This window comes from Neomonachus schauinslandi, chromosome 6, assembly GCF_002201575.2.
Source record: "Neomonachus schauinslandi chromosome 6, ASM220157v2, whole genome shotgun sequence".
In the NCBI taxonomy this organism is placed as follows: Eukaryota; Metazoa; Chordata; class Mammalia; order Carnivora; family Phocidae; genus Neomonachus; species Neomonachus schauinslandi.
This window is the reverse complement of record NC_058408.1, coordinates 97,318,896-97,343,660: the sequence shown is the minus strand read 5'-3', so window position 1 is coordinate 97,343,660 and position 24,765 is coordinate 97,318,896. Positions and strand designations below refer to the sequence as shown.

General features: G+C 40.3%; 1 protein-coding gene across 2 annotated transcripts in view; it reads right to left on the bottom strand.

Annotated features, from left to right (window-relative positions):
* Window positions 1-2,030: 2,030 nt before the first annotated feature.
* The window catches only part of MYPN (myopalladin), a 71,612-nt gene continuing 48,877 nt past the window's right edge, over window positions 2,031-24,765 (bottom strand). For both annotated transcript variants that reach the window (XM_021699613.1, XM_021699614.1), the window contains exons 12-19: window positions 16,693-16,914; window positions 15,165-15,314; window positions 14,172-14,254; window positions 12,841-12,967; window positions 11,431-11,638; window positions 9,356-9,521; window positions 3,960-4,093; window positions 2,031-2,200 (exon numbers count right to left, since the gene is read on the bottom strand). In XM_021699613.1, the coding sequence (XP_021555288.1) occupies window positions 2,031-2,200; window positions 3,960-4,093; window positions 9,356-9,521; window positions 11,431-11,638; window positions 12,841-12,967; window positions 14,172-14,254; window positions 15,165-15,314; window positions 16,693-16,914 (1,260 nt within the window). The remainder of the gene's footprint in view (window positions 2,201-3,959; window positions 4,094-9,355; window positions 9,522-11,430; window positions 11,639-12,840; window positions 12,968-14,171; window positions 14,255-15,164; window positions 15,315-16,692; window positions 16,915-24,765) is intronic.

The window sequence follows — 24,765 nt, the reverse complement described above, 5'->3', positions numbered from 1 at the left end:
TAGGGTTTACAGAAATAGATGTGATGGGTAGGTCAGGTGAACGACCAAGAAGGAACAATCCTGGAGTTAGAAAATTCTCTTTGGCTAGAAGAGATTTCATAATAGAAGCCACCATGGCAACAGAACATTTTAGAGGACGCATCGTGCATGAAACGTATACTATTTCATTACAGTTGCCTGTATTTTTGGTATTGTTCCTGAATACATGAAAAAAGGAAACCAAATCAAATAATTTCACTGCATAACTGACTGAAACCTTCATTTCTTAATGATGTAACCTACGGCATTTTGTTTCATTAAGAAATAGAGATTGAAAATATTAAGATGATTCTGGAGTCATAAAAACTTAGGATGAAAAGTACGAGAAACTTCTATTTGATAAAGAATAGATTCCCCCCACCCCAAAAGCAGCACTCTTTATGCCTTACATCTTACCTCCCCTACTAGATTGTAAGCTCCCTGAGGTCAGGGACTGTGTCTTGTTCATAAGTCTCTAGCATAGCATCTTATACAGAGTAGACACACAAATGATTTTTTTTTTTGAGTGAATGAATTTATTTTTGTACTGGAAATCCTTGCCTTGAAGTGAAGAAAATTTCAAGCCTTTCTAAACAACTATTTGTTCACTGGAGTAAGATGCCAGTTGAGGGTGCCTGGCTCAGAGAACACCAGACACCTGGGGAATTGGTAACAGACACCTCCAATTCATTTCACAGGGGAGTCTGGAGCAAGCTGTGCTGTGATGACCATTCCCAAGGCAATTTTTGGAGTGCTGTGTGAATTGCAGATTTCCCTATCTAATGTAAGATTCATTCATCCAACAAATATCTATTGAATGTCTATGCGGTGCTAAGCACTCTTCTAGGCGCTGGGGATAATCGCAGTCAACTTACGTCTAGAAATTGCTTAAGTTAAGAGGCAGGTTTTGAATAGGTGGGTTAGAACAAAGATGCACATTCCCCTTTCCTCCTACTTTCCTGGTTAGCATGATGTTTTCTATATAGAAAATGCAAATTAATTATCTGAAAAACAAGACGTCTCCTTCCACACCCACTGCTCTTCTGGGGCAAGTGAAAACAACACTCGCCCATCACTTCCTCTCCTTGTTTGCATCTCTTCCTCCCTCACTGCCTCATACACTTCCAGACTTTTGGGGAGTGGGGAGGGGCAGATGATGACGACTCTTGCATATTTTGCAAGTGGCAATTGAAGCTAATAGTTTTAAAAGTGACCCCACAGAAGATTTCTTTTTGGTTGGTTTACTAACAGCCTTTTAGTTCTAGAATTTCGGGATGTATAAAGTCAGAAAGAAAAACCACTCACCATGATATCCAAAAGAAAATGGTGCAGACAGGTTAATGGGGCCTTGTTTGGCTATAGAACTAGTGCACTGTGCAATATTGAGTGTTTCAGTGAATTTTTTGTATCTCAAGCACATTTTGGCACCTTATAATGTGGCTCAGTACACTCAGGATAAGTAAAGCAAAAGTGCTTCTCCACATCTGTGAGTTGTATGGCACGATCTCTTAAGCTTAAGTAGAAGCTGATTAAATGAATCCATCAAAACTACTGCTATGGATGTAATTGATGAAAGGCGATGGAGACCTCCCACCTTTTTCCTTTGCATTGTTTGGTGAGTTAGTGATACCTAAGGTCACTACTGTCTAACTCCTTTCAGCCCAAGCATATGGCCCCTCATTGCTCCTAGTAGGGCCTAAATATCCCTAACATAGCAGGGGGCAGGGATCATGCTAGCTTTTTCCTAAAGCAGTGGATGACTTCATGACATCTTTGGTTCATCTGTATCGTCTTCTCACATTTTTGTTAGAATCTTTAAAAGGCACAGCCCTACATCTTTCCCCCAGCTGAGACTGCAAGAGTCCCCAGCTGACTTATTCAAAGCACTTCTTGCCACGGGTCCAGCGGCATGGGAACTTACTCAAATCCAGTTGCTTGGAAACCACTATGTCTGGCTTGTCCTCCTTCCCCTCCACAGTCTGCCCCCTTACACAGCAGGCACCCAGACATTCCTAAAGTTCATCACTCTCCACTACACTCCGAGAAGAGCATGAATACACCATTGTGCTTTCCATGGAGGAAAAGGCAGAGAAAATGTCAAGTCCTTTACTGGTGAGAGATCCGTAGCGACTGCCACTGGGCCGGATGGACATGGGCGGTGGGATCTGCTGGTGCCACTGAGCTGGAAAATGGACCAAATAACATGTTACAATCAAAAGAATGCAGTCAGGTGGGTACAAGGCAGGGGTATATTCTGTCCTCATTCAAACACTTTCTGTGAAATATATCTGGGTCTGAAATGCGTCATTTGCAAAAGAACAATGAAATCTCTCCTCTCCTGCCAGGAATAGGCAAACTGGGCTGGCGAGCTCTTATGCTCCTAATTCCAAAACCCACGATCTGGGACTGTAAGAGTAGCTGTAGTGGGATGCCTGGGTGGCTCAGTCGGTTAAGCCTCTGCCTTCGGCTCAGGTCATGATCCCAGGGTCCTGGGATTGAGTCCCGCATCGGGCTCCCTGCTCGGCGGGGAGTCTGCTTCTCCCTCTGCCCACTGCTTCCCCTGTTGTGCTCTCTCTCTCGCTCACTCTCAAATAAATAAAAAATCTTAAAATAAAAAAAAGAGTAGCTGTATAGGGTGATTCGTCAAAATATCTCCTCTTATGTTCCCTCTCACTGACCTAGCATGGAGTCTCCCCGTGGCAGTGTAGAAAGAGCTGCAGGCTCTCAAGGGCAGGTATACCTCAGAAGGTAGAGACAAGAAACCTGAGGTAATGGAAGCCAAAAGATGGGTCCAGAAGTACCTATTTCACATCCTACTCACTAATCAGCCACTACCTACCCACCACCCTAATCAGGTTCTAATGCGTTGTAGCAAGAAGACTGAAACATAATTTATGTGCAATGAACCATGGTTCAGGGACAAAAGAGAATGTATTAGAATTTCCATGTTCAGCAAGCACTGCCTAAGGGAGACCTTGTTTTTAGCAGAGATGATCCTTAGACTTGAACATGCCTGAATGAAATATCCATCCAAACTGCTTTGTCTTGCTGTTGTGTCTGATTCAGAAATTACCAAGCATTCTTCTGATTAGGTTTCTAGGGACTTGGTATGGAGAAGGGGGAGCACCAGTTGGGGAACATGGATGCTCTGGATCCTAGAAAGCTATGGACCTATTTAGCATTCTCATTTACAAACTGGACCTTTGTTGATTTCATTATTTTGAATCAGTTTTTTTAGAGTCTAAATACCTCTGAATGAATTGATAAAATCAAGTTTTGAAAGCTACAAAAGTGAGGACAAAACTTATAGTGATTCCACTGAAGAGCAGGCACTCAGTGAGGCCACTGAATAGTCAAGTCTCTGCTCCAGACCCCTTAACCAGACTACTGTAATTGCTTCTATCAGAAGCCCTACTTTGGATGAGAGAGGGGAGCCCATCTGCTGTCCTGGTTCCTTGGACAGGCAGGAAATGGTAGTGGTGGTGGTGGTGAGGGGGTAGGGGATTGATTTTAGCCCAAGTCCTCCATTCCCTCCTCCACTCCCAGTCCCAGTCGAGGAAACAGCACCCCCTATTGTTGGTGCTGCTCAATCAAGGCAGGAGCCTGGGAGAGGTGAGCCCGGAAAACTGAACTGGGAAGTGGAGAGCAGGATTGGGACAAGACTTACCAGTTTCGGGGCTTGTTGGTACTGAGTTTCTTAGCTGGAGAACTATTTCCCTCTGACATGGGAAAGTGGATGAAATGAACAGGGGACTTAGACTAGGTTAAATATACAAAAGCCCTGAGGTGACTAGGATCAAATGATTTTTAAAATCCATCGCTTAAGCACTAAAATATAATCCAACCAATTCAGTTATGGAAACACACTACACCTATCCTTAAAAAAATTGTTTTCAGCTACCTATCACACACAGATGTTTAGCTGAGGACATTACACCTACCGTATATATCCAACCTCGCGGTGCACGACACGATGCCGGCTTCATTCTTGGCTGACAACGTGTACCATCCAGCGTCAGATTTCTTGGCTGGCTGAATGAGGAGGCAGACATACCCTGTTGTGTCCTGGTGCATACTGGAGAAAAAAGAAAACACATCTGCATTGTACCTGGGGGCAGAAAAGGCCTTGAGCAGTTCAGGGCTCAGGGAAACTCTTGCGGCAAATCCAGCAGTGCCGTGGAATAGGCTTAAAGCAATTATCAAAGGCAAACTGAACAGTGGAAAGCAGTCACAAAAGAGCAGGAGTTAACCCATTGAGGCCCAGATGAGGGTTGACAGCCTAGGCTGAGACCCGTTCTTGCCCTCCCCACTGCTTCACCTCTCTTGGAGTTGTACTCCCCACCAGAGGGGCCCCCACTTGTCACAACCAAAGTCCAGAAAAATCTCTCTTGCAAACCAGATTGGACATTTCAACGAGCACTTTGCTAGGAAGCTATAAGAAAGTAGACCAAGATGAGAGTCATGTTGATGTACAGTTAGCATGGAGGGGTTATTTCTTAACGTAACCAATTGGGCATGTGCAGCATTTAGTTAAATACAGTTCAGGAGAAAATTCCTTCTGTTTCCTCCACATCATTAGTTCTCACCCTTGGCTGCACATTGCAATCTTGGATAATTACACTAGAACTTCAGGCTGGGTTTAACATGTTATGTTAATTATTATTATTATTTAAAATAAACTTTATGCCCAACATGGGGCTTGAAATCATGACCCCAAGATCAAGAGTGGCATGCTGTACTGACTGAGCCAGCCAGGCACCCCAACATGTTATATTAATTTAGCCTGAAGCATTAACTCAAGAATATTTTCTGTGCTTGCTTTAAGTTTTACCAGAGAAAAATCTTGACCTATATATATATATATGTAGGCTTCTTAGATGCCAAAATTCTGTAAAGTTTGACAGCTACAACATCCTCTGGGACAAATTCAGTTTACTGTGAAGAAATAATTCTCAGTAGAAACTTTTGTACACAAGTTGCTTGCCCCCTCATGGCATACAACGGAAATGGCAAAGGTAAGGTTGATGAGAGGAAATCTAGCGAGGTACCCACTTTTGGAAACTGGATTCTTAGTTACTTTATTTTTTTATTTTTTTAAAGATTTTATTTATTTATTTGACTGAGAGAGACAGCGAGAGAGGGAACACAAGCAGGGGGAGTGGGAGAGGGAGAAGCAGGCTTCCCACTGAGCAGGGAGCTCGATGCGGGGCTCGCTGCGGGGCGCGATCATGGGATCATGGGATCATGGGATCATGACCCAAGCTGAAGGCAGACGCTTAACGACTGAGCCACCCAGGCGCCCCTCTTAGTTACTTTAAAAATAACCATGTCGTGATGGATAGAAAAGGAGTTACTGCCTTAATATTTTGTTCTGCTTTATTTTATGTTAGCTTTTTACTGTCAAAGGGGTTTCCTGGGTACTAATATGACTGAAGATATGTGACAATATGCAGGATCTTCACAATTCACAAATTCCTGATACATTTTTAAATTTAAAAATTAAAGTTTTAACAAAATCAGAAATGAAAGAGGAGAAATAACAACCAACACCACAGAAATACAAAGGATTATAAGGGAATATTATAAAAAATTACATGCCAACATTGGACAACTTAGAAGAAATGGATAAATTCCTAGAAACATATAACCTCCCAATACTGAATCAGGAAGAAATGGAAAATTTGAACAGACCGATTGCCAGCAATGAAATTGAATCAGTAATCAAAAAACTCCCAACAAACAAAAGTCCAGGACCAAATGGCTTCACAGGTGAATTCTACCAAACATCTAAAGAAGAGGCAATACCTATTTTTCTCAAACTATTCTAAAAAATAGAAGAGGAAGGAAGGCTTCCAAATTCATTCTATGAGGTCAGCATTACCCTGATACCAAAACCAGACATTACAAGATACCAAAACCAAACATTACAAGAGAAAGAAAGAAAGAAAAAAAGAAAGAAAGAGAGAAAGAAAGAGAGAAAACTGCAGGCCAATATCTCTAATGAACACAGATGCAAAAATCCTCAACAAAATATTAACAAGCTGAATCCAACAATACATTAAAAAAATTCACTGTGATCAAGTGGGATTTATTCCTGGGTTGCAAAGGTAGTTCAATATTCATAAACCAATCAATGTGATATATCACATAAACAAGAGAAAGGACAAAAACCATATTATCATTTCAATAGATGCAGAAAAAGCATTTTACAAAGTAAACATTCATTCATGATAAAAACTCTTAACAAAGTAGGTTTAGAGAGACTATACCTCAACATAATAAAGGCCTTATGTGAAAAACCCACAGCAGACATCATACTCAATGGTGTAAAACTGAAAGCTTTTCCCTTAAGGTTAGGAATAGGACAAAGATGTCCACTCTCACCACTTTTATTCAGTATAGTGCTGGAAGTCCTAGCTACAGCAATCAGACAAGAAAAAGGAATAAAAGGCATCCAGATTGGTAAGGAAGAAGTAAAATTTTCACTATTTGCGGATGACATGATACTATACATAGAAAACCCTAGAGACTACTAGAACTGATAAATGAAGTTGGTTAGGTTGCAGGATTCAAAATCAATGTACAGAAATCTGTTGCATTTCTTTCTTTTCTTTTCTTTTCTTTTCTTTCTTTCTTTCTTTTTCTTTCTTCTTTCTTTTTTTTTTTAACAGTTTTTAAAGTCAGTTCTATGCCCAATGTGGGGCTTGAACTCACAACCCCAAGATCAAAAGCTGCATGCTCCACTGACTGACCCAGCCAGGCACGCCCTCCCTCATTGCATTTCTATATACTAATAATGAAGCAGCAGAAAGAGAAATTAAGAAAACAATCTGATTTACAGTTGCATCAAAAATAATAAAATACCTAGGAATAAACTTAAGGAGATGAAAGATCTGTACTCTGAAAACTATAATACACTGATGAAAGAAATTGATAAAACAATGATGAAAGAAATTGAAGATGACACAAACAAATGGAAAAATATTCCATGCTCATGGGTTAGAAGAACCAATATTGTTAAAATGTCCATACTACCCAAAGCAATCTACAGATTTAATGCAATCCCTATCAAAATACCAATAGCATTTTTCACTGAACTAGAACAAATGATCCTAAAATTTGTATGGAACCACAAAAGACCCCAAATAGCTGAAGCAATCTTGAAAAGAAAGGCAAGGTGCCCTTGGGTGGCTCAGTCATTAAGCATCTGCCTTTGGTTCAGGTCATGGTCCCGGGGTCCTGGGATCGAGCCCCACATCAGACTCCCTGCTCAGCGGGAAGCCTGCTTCTCTCCCACTCCCCCTGCTTGTGTTCCCTCTCTTGCTGTGTCTCTCTCTGTCAAATAAATAAATAAAATCTTTAAAAAAAAGAAGAGCAAAACTGGAGGTATCACAATCCCAGATTAAAAGTTATACTACAAAGCTGTTGTAATCAAAACAGTATGATGCTGGCACAAAAATAGACCAATAGATCAATGGAACAGAATAGAGAGCCCAGAAATAAACCTACAACTGTATGGTAATTAATCTTTCACACAGGAGGCAAGAATATGCAATGGGGAAAAGACAGTCTCTTCAACAAATGGTGTTAGGAAAACTGGACAGCTACATGCAAAAGAATGAAACTGGACCACTTTCTTACACCATACAGGAAAATAAACTCAAAATGGATTAAGGACCTAAAAGTGAGACCTGAAACCATAAAAATCCTAGAAGAGAGCAGACAGTAACTTCTCTGACTTCAGCTGTAGCAACGTTTTTCTAGATATATCTCCTGAGGCAAGGGAAACAAAAGCAAAAATAAACTATTAAGACTACATCAAAATAAAAAGTTTCTGCACAGGGTGCCTGGGTGGCTCAGATGGTTAAGCATCTGCCTTCGGCTCAGGTCATGGTCACAGGGTCCTGGGATCGAGCCCCACATCAGGCTCCTGGCTCGGGGGGGGGGCCTGCTTCTCCCTCTCCCTCTGCCTCTCCCCCTGCTCATGCTCTCTCTCTCTGTATCTCTGTGTCTGAAATGAATAAATAAAATCTTTAAAAAAAAAGTTTCTGTACAACACAGGAAATAATCAACAAAACTAAAAGACAACCTACTGAATGGGAGAAGATATTTGAATATGACATATTGGATAAAAGGTTAGTATCCAAAATATATAAAGAACTTAATATAACTCAACACACAAAAACCAAATAATTCAATTTAAAAATGAGCAGAAGACATGAGCAGACATTTCTCCAAAGAAGACATACAGATGGCCAACAGACATATGAAAAGATGCTCAGCATCCCTCATCATCAGGGAAATGCAAAGCAAAACCACAATGAGATATCACCTCACACCTGTCAGAATGGCTAAAATCAACACAAGAAACAACAAGTGTTGGCAAGAATGTGGAGAAAAAGGAGCCCTCATGCACTCTTGGTGGGAATGCAAACTAGTGTGGCCACTGTGGAAAACAGTATGGATGCTCCTTAAAAAATTAAAAATAGAGTCACCATATGATCCAGTTAATTCCACTACTGGGTTTTTATGTAAAGAAAACAAAAATACTAATCCGAAAAGATATATGCACCCTCATGTTTATTGCAGCATTATTTATACTAGCCAAGACATGGAAGCAACCCAAGTGTCCACCGACAGATGAATGGATAAAGAAGATATATATGTGCATGTGTGTGTACACACACAGAGGAATATTACTCAGCCATAAAAAGAACAAAATCTTACCATTTGCAACAATACCAATGGATCTAGAAAGTATAATGCTAAATGAAGTCAGTCAGTCAGAAAAAGACAAATATCATTTGATTTCACTCATATGTAGAATTTAAGAAAAAACTAACAAAGGAAAAAAAGAGACAACCCCCAAAACAGACTCTTAACCATAGAGAACAAATTGATGGTTACCAGGAGGAGGTTGGTGGGGGAGGGGGGGCGATGGGCGAAACAGGTGAAGGGGGTTAAGAGTACACGTAACAGTAATGAGCACTGAGTAATGTATAGAATTTTCGAATCACTATATTGTACACCTGAAACTAATATAACACTGTATGTTAACAAAACTGAGTTTAAAATTAAAAAAAAAAAACCCTGCTAATTAATCCTGAAAAAAATTAACATTTTAAAACTGTGGGACATCCATACCATGGATTGCCCTTCAGGAGCAAAAAGGAATAAATTCTTGATATGCACAATAACATGGATGACACTCAAATGCACCATGCTGAGTGAAAGAAGCCAGATTCAAAAGATGACAGACTTATTTGGGTGCCCAGCAAGTCCCACTGAGCTTGGAAGTCCCTTTGAACATGGGAGCGGACATGGGAGCGGACCGTACCTGATCCTCTCTCGGGTGGAAGGGATGGTCTCATTGTCCTTCTTCCAGTAGAACACGGGCGGCGGCATGCCTATCACCCGGCACTCCAGCCTCACTGGGTGGCCTTCGGGAACTCCGCTGTTCTGCAGTTTCTCCAGAATCACAGGGGCTTTCTTCACCTCTTTGGCTGAATGGGAGAAGGGCCATTCTTGTTTGAATTGTAAGCGCCTTGGGGTTCATGCTTCCAACTCATTACAGTTCTGGAATTTAGCAGAGTGGGTGCCCACCCACCTCACCTCCTCTTCAGAGCACTTCTCACACCTCTAAGGGAAGATCATTGCTTTGATAAAAGCTCCAGAAGTGATGAAAAAAAGGAATGAGGGAACCTCTTTGCATATTGTATGAGAGACAACACTCCAGGATCTGGGTCGCACACGGGGGGACTCGAATGGTGGGTGTGGAATAACCCACTCCTTAAAAGAGTCTCTTTTATTCCCAGCAGTAAATTTTGAGAAACAACAGATTTTATGTACTGAACCGACCCTTTTTCTTTTATAGAGGAGTTGATTTTGTAGAAGGCATATTCATTTTCCCTCAACTTTTATTTTATTTTTTAAAAGATTTTAATTTAATTAAATTAATTAATTTATTTGAGAGAAAGAGAGTGACAGAGAGAGCGCAAGAGTGGGTAGGGTCTGAGGGAGAAGCAGACTCCATGCCAAGCAGGGAGCCCGATGTGGGACTCGATCCCAGGACTCCGGGATCATGATCTGAGCCGAAGGCAGTCGCTTAACCAACTGAGCCACCCGGGTGCCCTTCCCTCAACTTTTATTTCAAAGAAGTTTATAGCTACAGAAAAGAAGTACACTACTTTTTTTTTTTTTTAGTTCTATTTATTCAAGTAATCTCTACACCCGATGTGGGGCTCGAACTCATGACCCTGAGTCAAGAGTCACACTGTCCTCTGAGCCAGCCAGGTGCCCCAGAAGTACACGACTTAAAAAAAACAACCCCCCCACAAATTATGCTTCCTAAGGAAGACTTTTTTGGGGGAGGGCCAGAACCAGATAAGGCAAAGATACCTCATATTTCAGGACTCCAGAATCAATATTTGCAAAATATTGGGGGGAAAAGTAAAAGCTTGCAATCAATATATCCTTGCAGGATGAGCTTTTCCTACTCTGTTGGGTATGAGAAAATTAAGAGTGAGAAAAAGAAAAAGATATATGGGGCGAGCAGCCACCAGCCTATAGAGAGGATAGCATGCCAAAGCCCCCCTGGTTTCTAGTAAGGGTCACACATGGGAGAAAGCTCAGCACTAGAATTTGTATATTCTGAAATCTAGTTCTGGCTGGACTCCTGGCCCGAGGGCGGGTATCAACCAAGTCATAATGACTTGTCCTTTTTTGTAGCCATTACAGTGTTTTGTTCATGTCATCTTACAAAGTAGAGGTTCATTTGTTTAGTTATCAACTCAACATTTGTTGAGCACCGTGCATGTTCCAGGCACTGAGTCAGACATTGGAGATACACAGAAAAAGTCAGAATGGCTGACTTTAGAAGCTTTCAGTCTCTTCAGGAAGACAAAGGAGATAATAGTTACACGGAAGGCTGCAAGTGCTCTGGGGAGTCTCTCCTTTTCTAAGTGCTATGAAACAGAGGAGGATGTGCCTTGGTGGTGACATTTGAATTAAGCCTTAGAGAATGAGGGCAAAGAAGGGCATTCCAGGTAGAAGGATCAGTGAAGCAAAAGCATGGAAGCTTGGGGTAGGGGCAAGATCCTGGTGTGTTCCTGTTGTGATGAACTGTAGGGCAAGTGACTTGAATTTAGTGTAGTCAATATACCAATTAATTGATTAATTAACTATTACAATGGCTCCCATTTATTGCATGCATATATGCACCAGATACTACATTATGTTTTTATTGATAGGTCTTTGAAAACAATGTAAGCAATATGGCCTTTACTACAGTGAAGGAGAAACTGAGATGAAACTTGGTGGGGCCAATGACTAAAGAATTCTGTCAGAAGCTGTGCCTATTTGGGCAATAACTTTAAAGGGAGTTATTCTTGGGGTCCCAGAAGCAAACCTTACCTACTACAGTGAGCTCCAGACTAAAGGAATTCTGTCCAGTTTTGTTGGTAGCAACGCATGTATAGGTCCCCGCGTCACGTTGAGTGAGCGGGTCAATGAGCAGAGAGTGGACTCCAGTCTCCCTGACCAACATCTTGTGCGAGGCATCTGGTAGCACCGGTTGGCCATTGAGCAGCCACGTCAGCTCTGGGGGCGGTAAGCCACTCACCTAATAAACAACAGGACAGCTGAGGCAAATGACAGACCGATGACAGGCAGATTTATTTGGTGGCTGAATTCTTCATCCTTGTCTGGCACCAAATAGATAGAAAAAACATGGGGTGGAGAGAAACCTCTCTGCAGGGGCATCAGGATAAGAGGGGCTGGATGAATGGCCGCATTAATTTAAACTGTATTGTGTTTTGACCCCAATTCAGGTGATGATTATATTTTAGATTAGAATAAGTAAGAAATAAAAACAAAATGAATAGATAAAATAGACCTGCTGAGTGAGTTTCACAGATGATATGTTGCTTACATACCTGAGAAGCAAGAGGCAACCAAGGAAAGGGCAGACATTAAATTAGAGTTCCCAAATCTTGCTGTGTGTTATAATCGTGTGGGGAGCATTTGAAAATCCCAATGTCTACTTATTATATTAAGTCAGAATCTCTAGGGATGGGACCTGGAATGGGTATATTTTAGGGTTTAGGGTGGAAGAAGTAACAATCAATCCCAAATATTATTTAGGCAGCCATTGGCAGAGCAAGAACCACCTAGAGAAGTGGACTCTATAAATGTTTAACCTCAAGCCTTTACCAATTAGCACCTAAAATTTCCATAACATTCTGCATCTTTGTCTGGAGTAGAAGAGGTGACTTAAGTTTCTGTTCATACTGAGAGATATCCACGCTGCTCAGCTGAACAGTTTCTGGTTGAAGAATTAGGAAGTAGAATAGCTAAAGCTGGTGGATGTTGATTAGTACGAGAAACCAACTTCCGTTTTCATAAACCACCTCGGAGCTATCTTTTCATGACTGTAATTTTTTCAAAGTCTATACATCCCAGAAACTCACTTCCGGGATGCAAAAATCACACCTTTGGCTTCATAGTAATAAAGACTTACTCCGCACCACATGGAAAATGTCTGAATTACATCACTTCTTTGGTTGTCTTTTACGAATGCAGAGTTAACTTGATACAACACCAATGTAATTTTATTAAGGTATAAAGACTTAAAAATTTCATCAAATTCTTTTGTCTGGTATTAATAAATGCTCTGAAAAAGTCTTGTGAGAAAAGAAGTGATCTCTGTCCCTTCCCCAGCCCCCCTTTCTCTAAACAAAACATAAAACAAATACAAACAAAAATAAGTCAAACAAATGCAAAATGTGAACAGATCTGGAGCCAAGGATGAGTATTAGATTCTACCTTACAGTCCAGCCGACAGAGGCGCCCCTCGTGAGCTACCATATCCCCAGAAGCCTGCAGGAAATGTGGTCGGAAAAACCGTTCCTGTAGGGGCTCTTTGTCTCTTTCTTGTATTCGGGACCTTCCTCTATAAAAACAAGCATGTTCAGGCATTAAACATAGAAACCAATCTATAAACCTAAAACAGCAAGCATTTAGGCATGGCTATAGAGCCTAGAGAACAGAAATTTTGGGGGGTGGGTGGGGAAGGAGGTTGCTGGACTATAAACAAATAAACAAATAATAAATAATGCTGTGAAGCATATGTAAAAAGCAAGGTGGTAAGCATCTCATACACTGTAGGATTATCTTATGAGATCTTTAATCAAATAAACAGGCTTTAGCTTCTTTTTCTCTGAAGTCATTCTGGGTTAGGTGGCCCAGCTCCCCTTGCCTTGGCTTTGACCAGTTGTTCAAAAGTTTCAAAATAAACAAATAAATGAGTATTCAAGCCGAATCTCAAATGAGAGCCAACAGACAAGTCCTGTTTATTACCCAGAACAATGCAGCTGCAATCCCTGTGTCTCTGAGTAATAAAATTTAACCTGGCTATAAATTATGGCAGACCATTAAAGATGATCATGAACTTAAACTGGTTAAGACTGACCAACAGTAACAGCTGTTCTTAAAGAAAAAAAAAAATGAAGAAGAAGGTATAGTTGCAGCAGTGATGAAATACTGTATCTGAAACATGGGTCACTATTTTTGCTCCTTTGGTAAGTCAAATATAATTCATCCATGTCAGCAACTATGGAATGCTTTGCTAAGACTTTGTGGCACTATAAGACTCAAGGGGAAGCCAGGCTCTTAATTCTTAGTGGTTAGTAAAATCAGAGAGGAAGAAAGCCAATTGCTATGTTAGAGGCAATTGTTATACTGGGGACAACAACAACAAAAATATTCAATCTATAGACATATAACCACTAGCAGTTTCTGTTTTATTAAGGAAAATATGGTCATTTAATTCAAAGACTCTGGTTTATATATTATCTGCACAGGTACTACTGAGGGTTACAAATTTTGAGCCATTAAGAGTGTGCAACAGACCAGTGCATCTCAAAGTTAATGTGCTTATGAGTCACCTAGGGATCTTATTAAAATGTACTTTCTGATTCAGTAGGTCTGGGGTAGGGCTTGGGATTCCACATTTGCAACAAGCTCCCAAGGGAGGCTGATGCTGCAGGTGCAAGACTACACCTTAAGAACAATGTGTAGACCCAACACTTTGATGCTTAGTGTGGTAGGTGGATGCTTGGGAGTGGCTAGAGAAGGGAGATTCTTACTGTTTTTACCTGTGAGACTGACCAGCGGATGTTAGTCGACTGCGAATGGGCAAACTTTGTACCATCAAGTGGCCAGAACAGCTGATTCTCCCCTGAGAAACAAAAATGAATTAAAAATAAGAGAATTCTCCATTTTTTTCAATTTATGTAAATTTTTCTGGACTGGAACAGCTTTGAACTTTTTGGCTAAATATTATGAGGGGGTGGGGAATGAAAACAATAAAATACGACTCCTGAGATCACTGTTAATATTCTAGGGGGGAATTTAAAGAATATTGTGATGACTTTCACTTTGAACTGAGAAATGAACAGAGCACAAATGTAAAAAAAAATTTGAATTCTGGTGCAGCCACATGCAGAGACTATGGCCAAGTATTTTATACTTTTCTTAATAGAGATTTATCCTCAAAACTAACATTTTATTAAGGAGAGTGGGTGAGAGTAGAAATTATAGTTCTATATTTTGTATTCTAATAGTAGTTGAAGGTATTTGTTCTGCCGTATCTTTTAGGGGAATTTTAAGTCTTGATCCTTGATCTTATTCAGAAAAAAAAAGTGAAAGATTATGGCTTTCCAACTTTTACCAAAAAAAAAAAAAAAGGGACATTATGGATTTGAGGAATGTTTACAAGCCTTTTTGGAGTAATTTGCTTATTCTCTAAAGAACAAAAACAACAAATCATTCTTTGATAGGATTGTTTACAGACTCTTCAAGAGAGTCAATGAGTTGATAAACATAAGATGTAGCCTAATACATCTGGGACATAGTGAACAGATACTACTAACGTCCTTTGACAAACGCTCAAGGCTTGAGTGAGCCATCAATGGCTAACTGGTCTTTTAAGCTGTGATACTGCGCTCTAGTTAACACACAATCACAGTGCTTCTCATTCATTTTCCTCAGCAATCCTTAGCAACTCGCACTTCTCAAGGTCTCATTCACAATGACATCAAGTGCTCCTTCCTCAGAGTGCAGCACAGCGCAGAACCCTGCTTCTCTACCTGGGGGTTGGCAGCCATGATAGTGTAGTTGCCATCGTCATCACTGGTGGTGGAGTCGATGTGCAGAGAGCATGTCCCATCTCCTTCTCGCCTCATTTTGCAGTGCTCATTTCTCTTTGAAATCTGCTTCCCATCTTTGAACCAGTAAACCTGCAATGAAAGATAATCGAGGAGAACATACACTGTTCTGCACATCTTTTGAGGATAATGAAGTAGGGAGTAAGTTGAAGCAAGGGCTGATTGCCATCTCTACAAGTGCCCCATCCCTTATAAAGCACTTCGAAAAAGTATTTTAAAAATGACTGTAGGGATGCCTGGGTGGCTCAGTCGGTCAAGCGTCTGCCTTCAGCTCAGGTCGTGATCCCAGGGTCCTGGGATTGAGCCCCGCATCGGGCTCCATGCTCAGCGGAAAGCCTGCTTCTCCCTCTCCCACTCCCCCTGCTTGTGTTCCCTCTCTCGCTGTCTCTCTCTCTGTCAAATAAATAAATAAAATCTTTTTTAAAAAATGACTGTATAACATGCTCCTATGCTTGTACATATACAATACTTAAGTCAAAAATTCCGTATAATTTAGGATTGAGATAAAGCTTTTGACTCTTTTTATTGTACTTCATAATTACTTAAAAAGTCACTCCCAGGACCGGACATGTTTTCAGAGGCAAAATAATGAAAACCAGGAGCCTGAATTTTTTTCCCATTATCCTATCTATAAGCTCAAGTCTTCTGCAGTCCACAGATCTCAGGGTCCACAATAGCTCACCCTACTTGAAAGGATAGTATGGTTTATTATACCATGTGGAAGGAGGCCAGGATTCACTTGCGAAATTTCTCATCTGGCGAACATTTAAATAAATCGGTTTTTCATATTGAGTTCTGCATGTGTCAAGGAGATCTCTCAAAGAGGGGGGGTTAAAGTACTGGCTGCAGCTGTTCTCCACATTTCCTGGTTACCTAACCATACATGATAACACCATGCTAATGTTTGTGAAAGTAGAGCGGAGAGATCCCCTACCACAGCCATACTGGGTGTAAATCCTTCTTTCAGCTGACTGCCAAAAAAATCTGGTGACTCATAAGATTTTTCTGCAGCCAGTGATAACGATATGACATTTTCAGCATAGACCAACCTACTAGTAATGATACAAATATAGCTCACTTTGTGCAACAACAGGCACTTTGTGGGTATTCAATAAGTGTTAAAGAGAAAGAATATCAATTTGGTGAGTTTGGTGGTTGATAGAATCAATAGCCCAAAATGGAGGATTATGACTAAGAAGTCTATTTTAAACTTTTATTAAAATTCTAACTTACCCACAAGTCTGATTTATTTTGGGCCTGATTATTTAATGGTCCTATCCCTGACGGTCTCTTTTTAGTAAAATTATCTGGGCTTTGTTAGTTTTTCTGGTAGTGGTTTTTATTCTCTCTGTAGACACATCCCTAGAATCTGATAAGACTTTCTTGAAGGCATTGTCTACAGTTCTGTGTTGTTGGTTGGTTGCCCATTCGGCTGGTCATCTTCCCCTACCTTTGGAACAGGAATCCCAACAATTTTGGAGGTAAATGTCACTGGAGAGCCTTCTGTAACCCGGAAATGCTTGAGTCTTTTGTCAAAGATGGGAGCAATACACTTGCCCGTGGGGATCTCGTCATGTTGGACTTCATCATCTGACTCATCAACAGGGGTACGTTCCAAGCGAAACTCTATTTCATTCATCAGCCTCTGCTCAAAGCTTGAAATTTTGTACTCCTGTCAAAATGGCAAACATGTTTCAATTTCAATTCTATGGGTGAGGAAGAAGAAGGTGTCTATCAATATAATTTGAGGATGGAACTTTTTAGATTTAGATGGTAAATATATATTATGGAAACCCAATAAACCAGGCATGTTCCATTTCCAATTCCTCACCATGGAGCACTAAAGGAGATGCCAATGTCTCTACTATAATCCCAAACTGCCTTAGTGAATCCTGATTCCTCACCTTGAGTATGGAGCCCCAGTAGCATCCTGTAGAGAAATGAAGATGGAATGTGATTTCCATTACTACTATTAATGTCCATTTCAATATGTAGAACTTCCTATCTGGTAATATGGCAAAACTATTCTGAATTGCATTCTGATGCATGCCTGCATTACCAGCTTCCTGTCTCTACTGGACATTCCCATCTGCATACTTGATGAAATCTGTCTTGAATAAATCTCCCTCGACTCCATATCCATCTTCATTGCATCTCTCTACTCCCACCACAACAAAACTAGTTGAAATATTTTTGTATTGTTACGGGATCATTTGCTTGTCACCCACTCTTTCACTAATGGACTCCAATTAAGCTTGTGTTCTCACTGTCCCACTGAGATTACTATTGTCAGGGTCTCCAAATTTGCCAAATCCAGTTGTCACTTATCTGTTCTTACCTTACCTGATATCTCAGCAGCATTAGACAAGGATGGCTACTTTCTCCTTTTTGAAACATTTTCTTCTGTTTGCTTTCATGATACCATATTGGTTTTCCTTCTCTTTCTTTAGTTGCTGCTTATCAGTCTCCTTTGCTAGCTCCTAGTCCTAGGTAAGTGGTTTCAACCCAACCTACAGCTTCAGATACCTTCTGTATGCTGATGACTCCAAATACATATCTTCAAGCCTGATCTTTCCACAAAACTCATATACCCGATGACCTACTGTACATCATGCAAGTCATATACCCAGTGACTGATTCTATATCATGGCTTGGGCACCCAATGGGCACCTCAAACTTAGCATGATCCAAACAACACACACTTGATTTCTGTCTCCCAGAGATGCTCCTACCCTGCTCTTCCCCATCTCAGAGAATGGTGCCACTATTCACCCACTTGGTTAAGTAGTTAAGCCAGTGTTTCTTGCACTATCTTTGGTGAAAACCAGGTTTTAAAATTTTTCCAATGTGTAGTTTTGTAAAGTGAAATAAAAATGAATGAGTAGCAAAATGAAATTTAGGAGGCATGCAGAATTATTATATTCAATAGTCATAAATTTTTTCTGTCAAATTGCTATAAAAATTTCTTAATGGTTACTCTCCGTTTCTGTGCTTATGCCAAGGTGGATGGGTGATAGTTTGCAGATTGCCACACGTCCTCGGACCACACTTTGAGTGTACCAAGTTAAACCCTAAATCTAGGACTTATCCTGAATTCCTGTCACTCCCTCTCCCTGCCGAATTCTATCAAGCTTATACGTCACCTCCCCGAAGTAGCCTTCCCAGGCCACTTCATGTAAATGAACTCCCCATCTAATACTCTACACAGTACCAGTTGCTATCTAGTATATTTCTTGTTTGTTTGTTTATTGATTGAGTGATTGAATATCTCTAAGGATTAGAATGTTAGCTCCACAAGAGCTGAGAGCTTCTTTATCTTGCTTCTCACTACATCAACAGCACCTGGAATAGTGTCTGCCTCGTGGCAGGTGCTCAATGAGTATCGGAAGAATGAGTGAAGACATAGATGACGTGGGGGCAATCACTTGTTCCAACTGCATCTTTGAGGACTTCAGAGCCATGGCTTTGGGCTGAGGGTAAGACCTTCTGTTAAGCTTGTGACTCTAGTTAACCACAGTTTCATAATTTAGATGAGCTCCATGGAGATGGCACTAGGATGTTCCTGAAATAGAATTTGGAAGCACATGGCTGATACACATCTGTCCCAGTCTTAGGCAGAGTGAGTTCAGGACTCATAAGATGTATTCTCAAGCTATTAAATCACATTACTCGTGTCCTTTAGTTATTGTCTTACACATATTATCACCTGAATTTGTGTAGAATTGGAACTTATGAAACACGGATATACAGAAATCAGATGTTTCTTGGTTTCTTGAAAACAATTTTAAATCCTCTTGTCTTGGCCGCATCTCACACTAGGTAAGCAAAATAAATCCACAGCTCTTTCAGGGTAGAGAAAATTATTAATCTCCAGTTACCTTATTATTATTGTTATTATTTTAGATTTTATTTATTTATTCATGAGAGACAGAGAGAGAGAGAGGCAGAGGCAGAAGGAGAAGCAGGCTCCCCGAGGAGCAGGGAGCCCGACGCGGGGCTCGATCCCAGGACCCTGGGATCATGACCTGAGCCTAAGGCAGACGCTTAACCGATTGAGCCACCCAGGTGTCCCTGTTACCTTATTATTTTTTAATCAGATAATTCAAACCAGTTAAAGTTAAAAATTGTTCACTTCTATTAATCTGAAACCTAGTTTAAAAGTATTAAGAAACCTAGTTTAAAAGTATTAAGACTATTTTCTACATTATAGGAGTTTTTAAAAAGTTAATCATTAGGGGCGCCTGGGTGGCTCAGTTGGTTAAGCGACTGCCTTCGGCTCAGGTCATGATCCTGGAGTCCCAGGATCGAGTCCGGGATCGAGTCCGGGATCGAGTCCGGGATCGAGTCCCGCATCGGGCTCCCTGCTCAGCAGGGAGCCTGCTTCTCCCTCTGACCCTCCCCCCTCTCATGTGCTCTCTCTCTCTCTCATTCTCTCTTTCAAATAAATAAATAAAATCTTAAAAAAAAAAGTTAATCATTAAAGCTTCCAACTATCTACCTATTGGTTGAATTAAATGAAACTGACATTTTTGTAGGTCAAAAATGTAGACTTTCATATGATTCAATTTAATACTTAACAATGACTATATTTTTCCTTACATACATTAAATGCTCCCCCAAATTTGAAATATTTCTTAGTCTCGCCAGTTTAAAATCACATGAAGAGTATATATTTCTTCTTTCTTGAATTGCATTTATGCTTTTGAATATATACTATTTTTCTTTTTAACACATTTGTTTATTTTCCTGGATATTTAGGAGTAAAACCAATGAGTCATTTTATTCCCTTACCATATGAGGTAGGTATTAAATAGAAGCTCTATTATTTTAAAAATTACTTCCAAACAGAATAATTCACACAGTTCTCAAACCTCATACACAGATCCTAGGGGTTCAGGAAATACCAGAGTTTTTTGTGAGGGTGGCAGGAGGTCTTAGCCTTTTACAGCTTCTCATCTTGTTTCATTTAAGTCTCCAAATTCCTAGTCCATTCCATGCCAACTCTAGCCATTGTTCTAATGGAGTCCTTGCTCTAAATTAAAGAGTCTTCCCTGAAGCTTCTCCTATTGCCTGACCTGTAAGGGCTGTAACCTCCTGGCTAAATATCTTGTCAGAGTTATTGTAGGGAAAGATGAATTCCTGAAATTCTATTTTGAAAGTATGAAGTAATTTTCCCAAAGAAGTATTTTGTACATAGTGGTAAGTTATGATTACACCTAACCTTCAGGAACACAGTGAATGATATATATGAGGGCCTTAAGTGCCTGCCCGAGAATATAAATACCACATTGTCTCCATGTATTCCAAACTGGATTTTACCAAGTTGGGGCCTGATTTTACAGAATCTATCAATGTTTGAATTGATTTGATCCAAGGAACTACAGAAGCAAGATGATGAAAATATGCACATTTTGTTTTACTATAAATGTATGCATATTGGTTATACATTTATTACTTTATCAGTACGACAAATTGGGAGGTGATGGAAACAGAACACTCAATGAGTTATTTAAAAAATACTACTCATAACTAGGTACTGAGGATACAGTTGCAACCAGATCTTTTTTTTTAAAAGATTTTATTTATTTATTTTAGAGACAGAGCACAAGAGGGGGGAGCGGGAGAGGGAGAAGCAGACTCCCTGCTGAGCAGGGAGCCCGATATGGGACTCAATCCAGGGACTCCAGGATCATGACCTGAGCCGAAGGCAGTTGCTTAACCAACTGAGCCACCCAGGCGCCCCAGGTGCAACCAGATCTTAACTGGAAGTTTTTATTGAGGCACTAAGATGCGCTAGATATCAGAAAACAAGTGAATTGGCAGACAATTTCAAAGCAGGTGCCTACAGACAGGCTAGACCATTTAAACCCCTCACCTTCACCAGAGATACAAAGGAGTGAGGGGGGAGAAGCTCCAGTGAGAGGACTTTGGAGAGAGCTATTGTGTCTCTGCATCTCCTACCTCCACCTCTACCCCAAGGGCACCTGCCTTCACTTCAAGCTCAGCGAGGGAGATTAAATGGACTCATTTGGAGAGCTTGCTTTGTTTTCTGCAGTGGGTTAGTATCTGACTCCTGCCTAAAAAAGCTGGAGTGAGGAGTGAGGCAGCTTTTTGTCAGTGGGCAAGCTGAAAGCTACTTTGACTAGCCTTCACACCTGCACTGTGTCAGGGCAGCGGACCCGTGATGGGTCCTGTCAGGCACACGTGGGCCACATACAACACTAAGCCACTGTGGGATCAGCTTTCATCTCTCCATGGCTGGGAAAGGGAGTGAGGACAGTTAATAAAGTGGGGGAGGAGGCAGCAAAAAAAGAGAGCAGCTGGCCACGCTTCCCTTCCTGGCTTTAGGTTCACCATTTGTAGCAGTCCCTGCGCTGTGGGTTGTGGATAGGGGTGTTCGTGTGTGGGGTCTTATTTTTGAATAAGGAAATTTTGTACTACTGGATCAAGATTGTATTTTGCAACAAAGTTACCACAGAACCTTAAAGGTACTAAATGTGGCCAAAACTGTTTTGAGATTGCCTTATAGTTGAGATTGCCAGGAGCAGGAGAAGAAATAGTCCCACAGAATAAATTCAAAGGGATACTGGGAGGAAAAAAAAATTCTTTTTAGACATATTTGTTTAATGTACCATGTATATAATGTGTAAATTGCAAATGAGCAACAAAATAAGAATACTGTAGATCAAGGAATTTCCATGAAAGATTTCATAAATATTTTGGAAATCAGGAACAGGAACAAGGAAACCATGCAGTTGTGTGGCAGGGTATGTGGCTTGTTGCTAAAGCACTGAATCTTTACTTCTGAGCTGTTACTGAAGATGTATACCATCCCCAAAGCAGAAACTGACGTCTTTTTGTAGTGTTTTGAAACTAAGGGTTGGTCATCCCAAGGATAACTACCCCGATTACACATCAGTCAAGATTTTCATTCCAAGTTATGACTGATGAGGCTCAGATTTTGTAAAGAAATTTGCAAACAAAAGCAATAAGTTTACGTTAAATGTAGGTGCCTTCTGCACTGTTCTGTACAAAGGCTGTACTACATACAGATCCACTGTTGGTAGACACAGGCTTTGAATTTCCAGGACTGAATTTATGTTGCATTCTCCATTTCCCCTTGCCTTGCCCCTTTGTGAGTAAAAGCAGCAGTTTCTGCATTAGCCGCTTGTAAGTGATGTCTGTGCTCAAAGGAGAGAATGTTTTTCTGTGTGAAGCTCACATTCAGTTAACACCAGAGTTTTGCTTAATTTCAGTGTTTTCATTTTTTAATCTATTGATTGAAGTGGATTATTGTCATAAGGTAGTATCCTCAATTAGGCATAATCAGAATCTATATAGTCAAGTGAGGTATTTTCCATAGATAGGCCACAGATCCAAATTTTTCTATTTGGTCAAAAGTTTCATTATCTTATCTGAAACTAATGTAAATCCCATAGCCGTGTGCTAATTCAGGAAATATTATTCATGGAGTACCTACTCTGTGCCAGACACAACGGGGTGCAGCAATGATTAAGACATCCACCGATCCCATCTCCCATGGAGACTGTGACTGGTGCATTCTGGTTGGGTCCACAGCCGATAACACAGGGACACTTCACTATCCCAAGGTTCTACTGTGCTCAAGGTAAGCAACCTAAGGTCAATGGCTGTGTGGAATTCTCATTAGAAAAGGAATGGATGGCAAGACTCACAAAATAGGATTTTCATAAAGAGTTCATAGTAAAAGATGAAAGAGGTATGCTTTAGATAGAAGAAATGACTAAGCAGCTTAGAGAAGAAGATTAGAGGAACAAAAAGCATAGCAAGAATTAGGTGCATATTTTTTTTCTTTTGTCATACATAGCAGTATCTGGGAACCACAGACAATTTTAAAGAAGCATTAATTTAAAAAAGTATGTTGGAGGTGGGGAGCAGAATAAAGAGATGGGAAGGTTTCCAGAGAAATGAGGTCAAGGAGGAAAGCTGAAATAAGACACTGTGTGTGTGTGTGTGTGTGTGTGTGTTTAGAAATTAACAGCCACCAAATAATTACTGGGTGTAGAAATCATGTTAAGTCATGTGTGAATTAAAATCATTGGTCATGAAACCTTCATTATTACATTTTGTGATCCTGGGTTGCTCTGACCTCTCAGATTCACCTTGCTATCCTAAACCACTTAAGTTTTATTGATGTTCACTGCAGATTCACTGGTGGTGAACGATACCCTTCAAAATAAGAAATGATACAGCCTAAAATCTAGAAGCTGGGCACCTCTCTTGGTTTATCCCCAACTCAAAGAAACTTCACTGTCAGTTTAGAAAGCTAACCATTTTAATAAATATGAACATCTGAAAGGATGACACCTTTGTGTCACAGAATGTTCTAAGAATCAACAAGCAAACGTTAATTGCTATTTAGAAAGGTTATATAAAATGAGGTAGAAAGTAAATGCTGAAATATTACAACAGGGAAATACAAAGTGGTAGATATGTCAAAGAAAACCCATTTTCCAAAACATTAATTTAGGAGTTTGAGTTCTGGGGAGGAAATTGTCTATAGTCAATATTCATTGTTCAAGGACCTCTGATTTATTTTCATGTTCAGCATAATGGGATAAGGCTAGCTCACACACATGTTCTAAGAGGTTGCTGTTCTTCATTGGCTAGGAATAAAACAGGGTCAGAGAGTCCAGCTTTTGGACCTAAAAGTTTTCAAAGCAAAATAAAACAACAACAAATCTTCAGAAGAAATCATTTGCTTCCCCCTCATATGGGCAGCCTAATATGGGAATGAGAAAACTGATCATTTTGATTCCTGTGTCTCCAAACTGCAGATATAGATGACTATCAATATACAAGTGTTTCTTTATGATTGCTTTTCCACTTTCCCAAGCAAATTTTCTTCTTCTAACGTCACCAACAGGCCACAATACATTTTAGACAGTGCTTCACAACATCTTCACTGTCATTTCCCAAGGCAACAATGATAAAGCAGTATTATAATGTGGTCATCATTTTATTCCTCAAAACTTAATCAGAATCAACATCTACCAACCTAATGCAAAGTTTCCATCTTAGTATCCTGAATTGCATTTATACAGCTTGGTTTTCTTATCCATGGCATAGAACTCCGTCTAGAACCAATTCTGTAACTAAACTACCATAGCAATTCTCAGAATAATGATTCTCAGAAGGACATTGATGCATGTCACAGATATTCAAATGGAGAGTATGGAGATGCTTTTTGAAACTGATCCTAGGCCTTGCTATTAGCCCTGGAGCTAATAATGAGCTCTATCAGGTTTATGACACTCAACTCATAGAAGTTCATGTTCACGTATACTCACATTTCAGCTAATTAGGAGAAAAACCCCACTTTGCCATGAATTGGGCGGGTATTAGCATCGATTTACCTACAGAGTAACTATGAAAGTTACATCACACAGCTTGTGTGCTGACCTGGTATTTATTTTTACAGGGTTCTAATTGCTCCCTCTCTGAGTTGCAAAAGACATAGGCTGAACACAGCTCTGATTTCAGT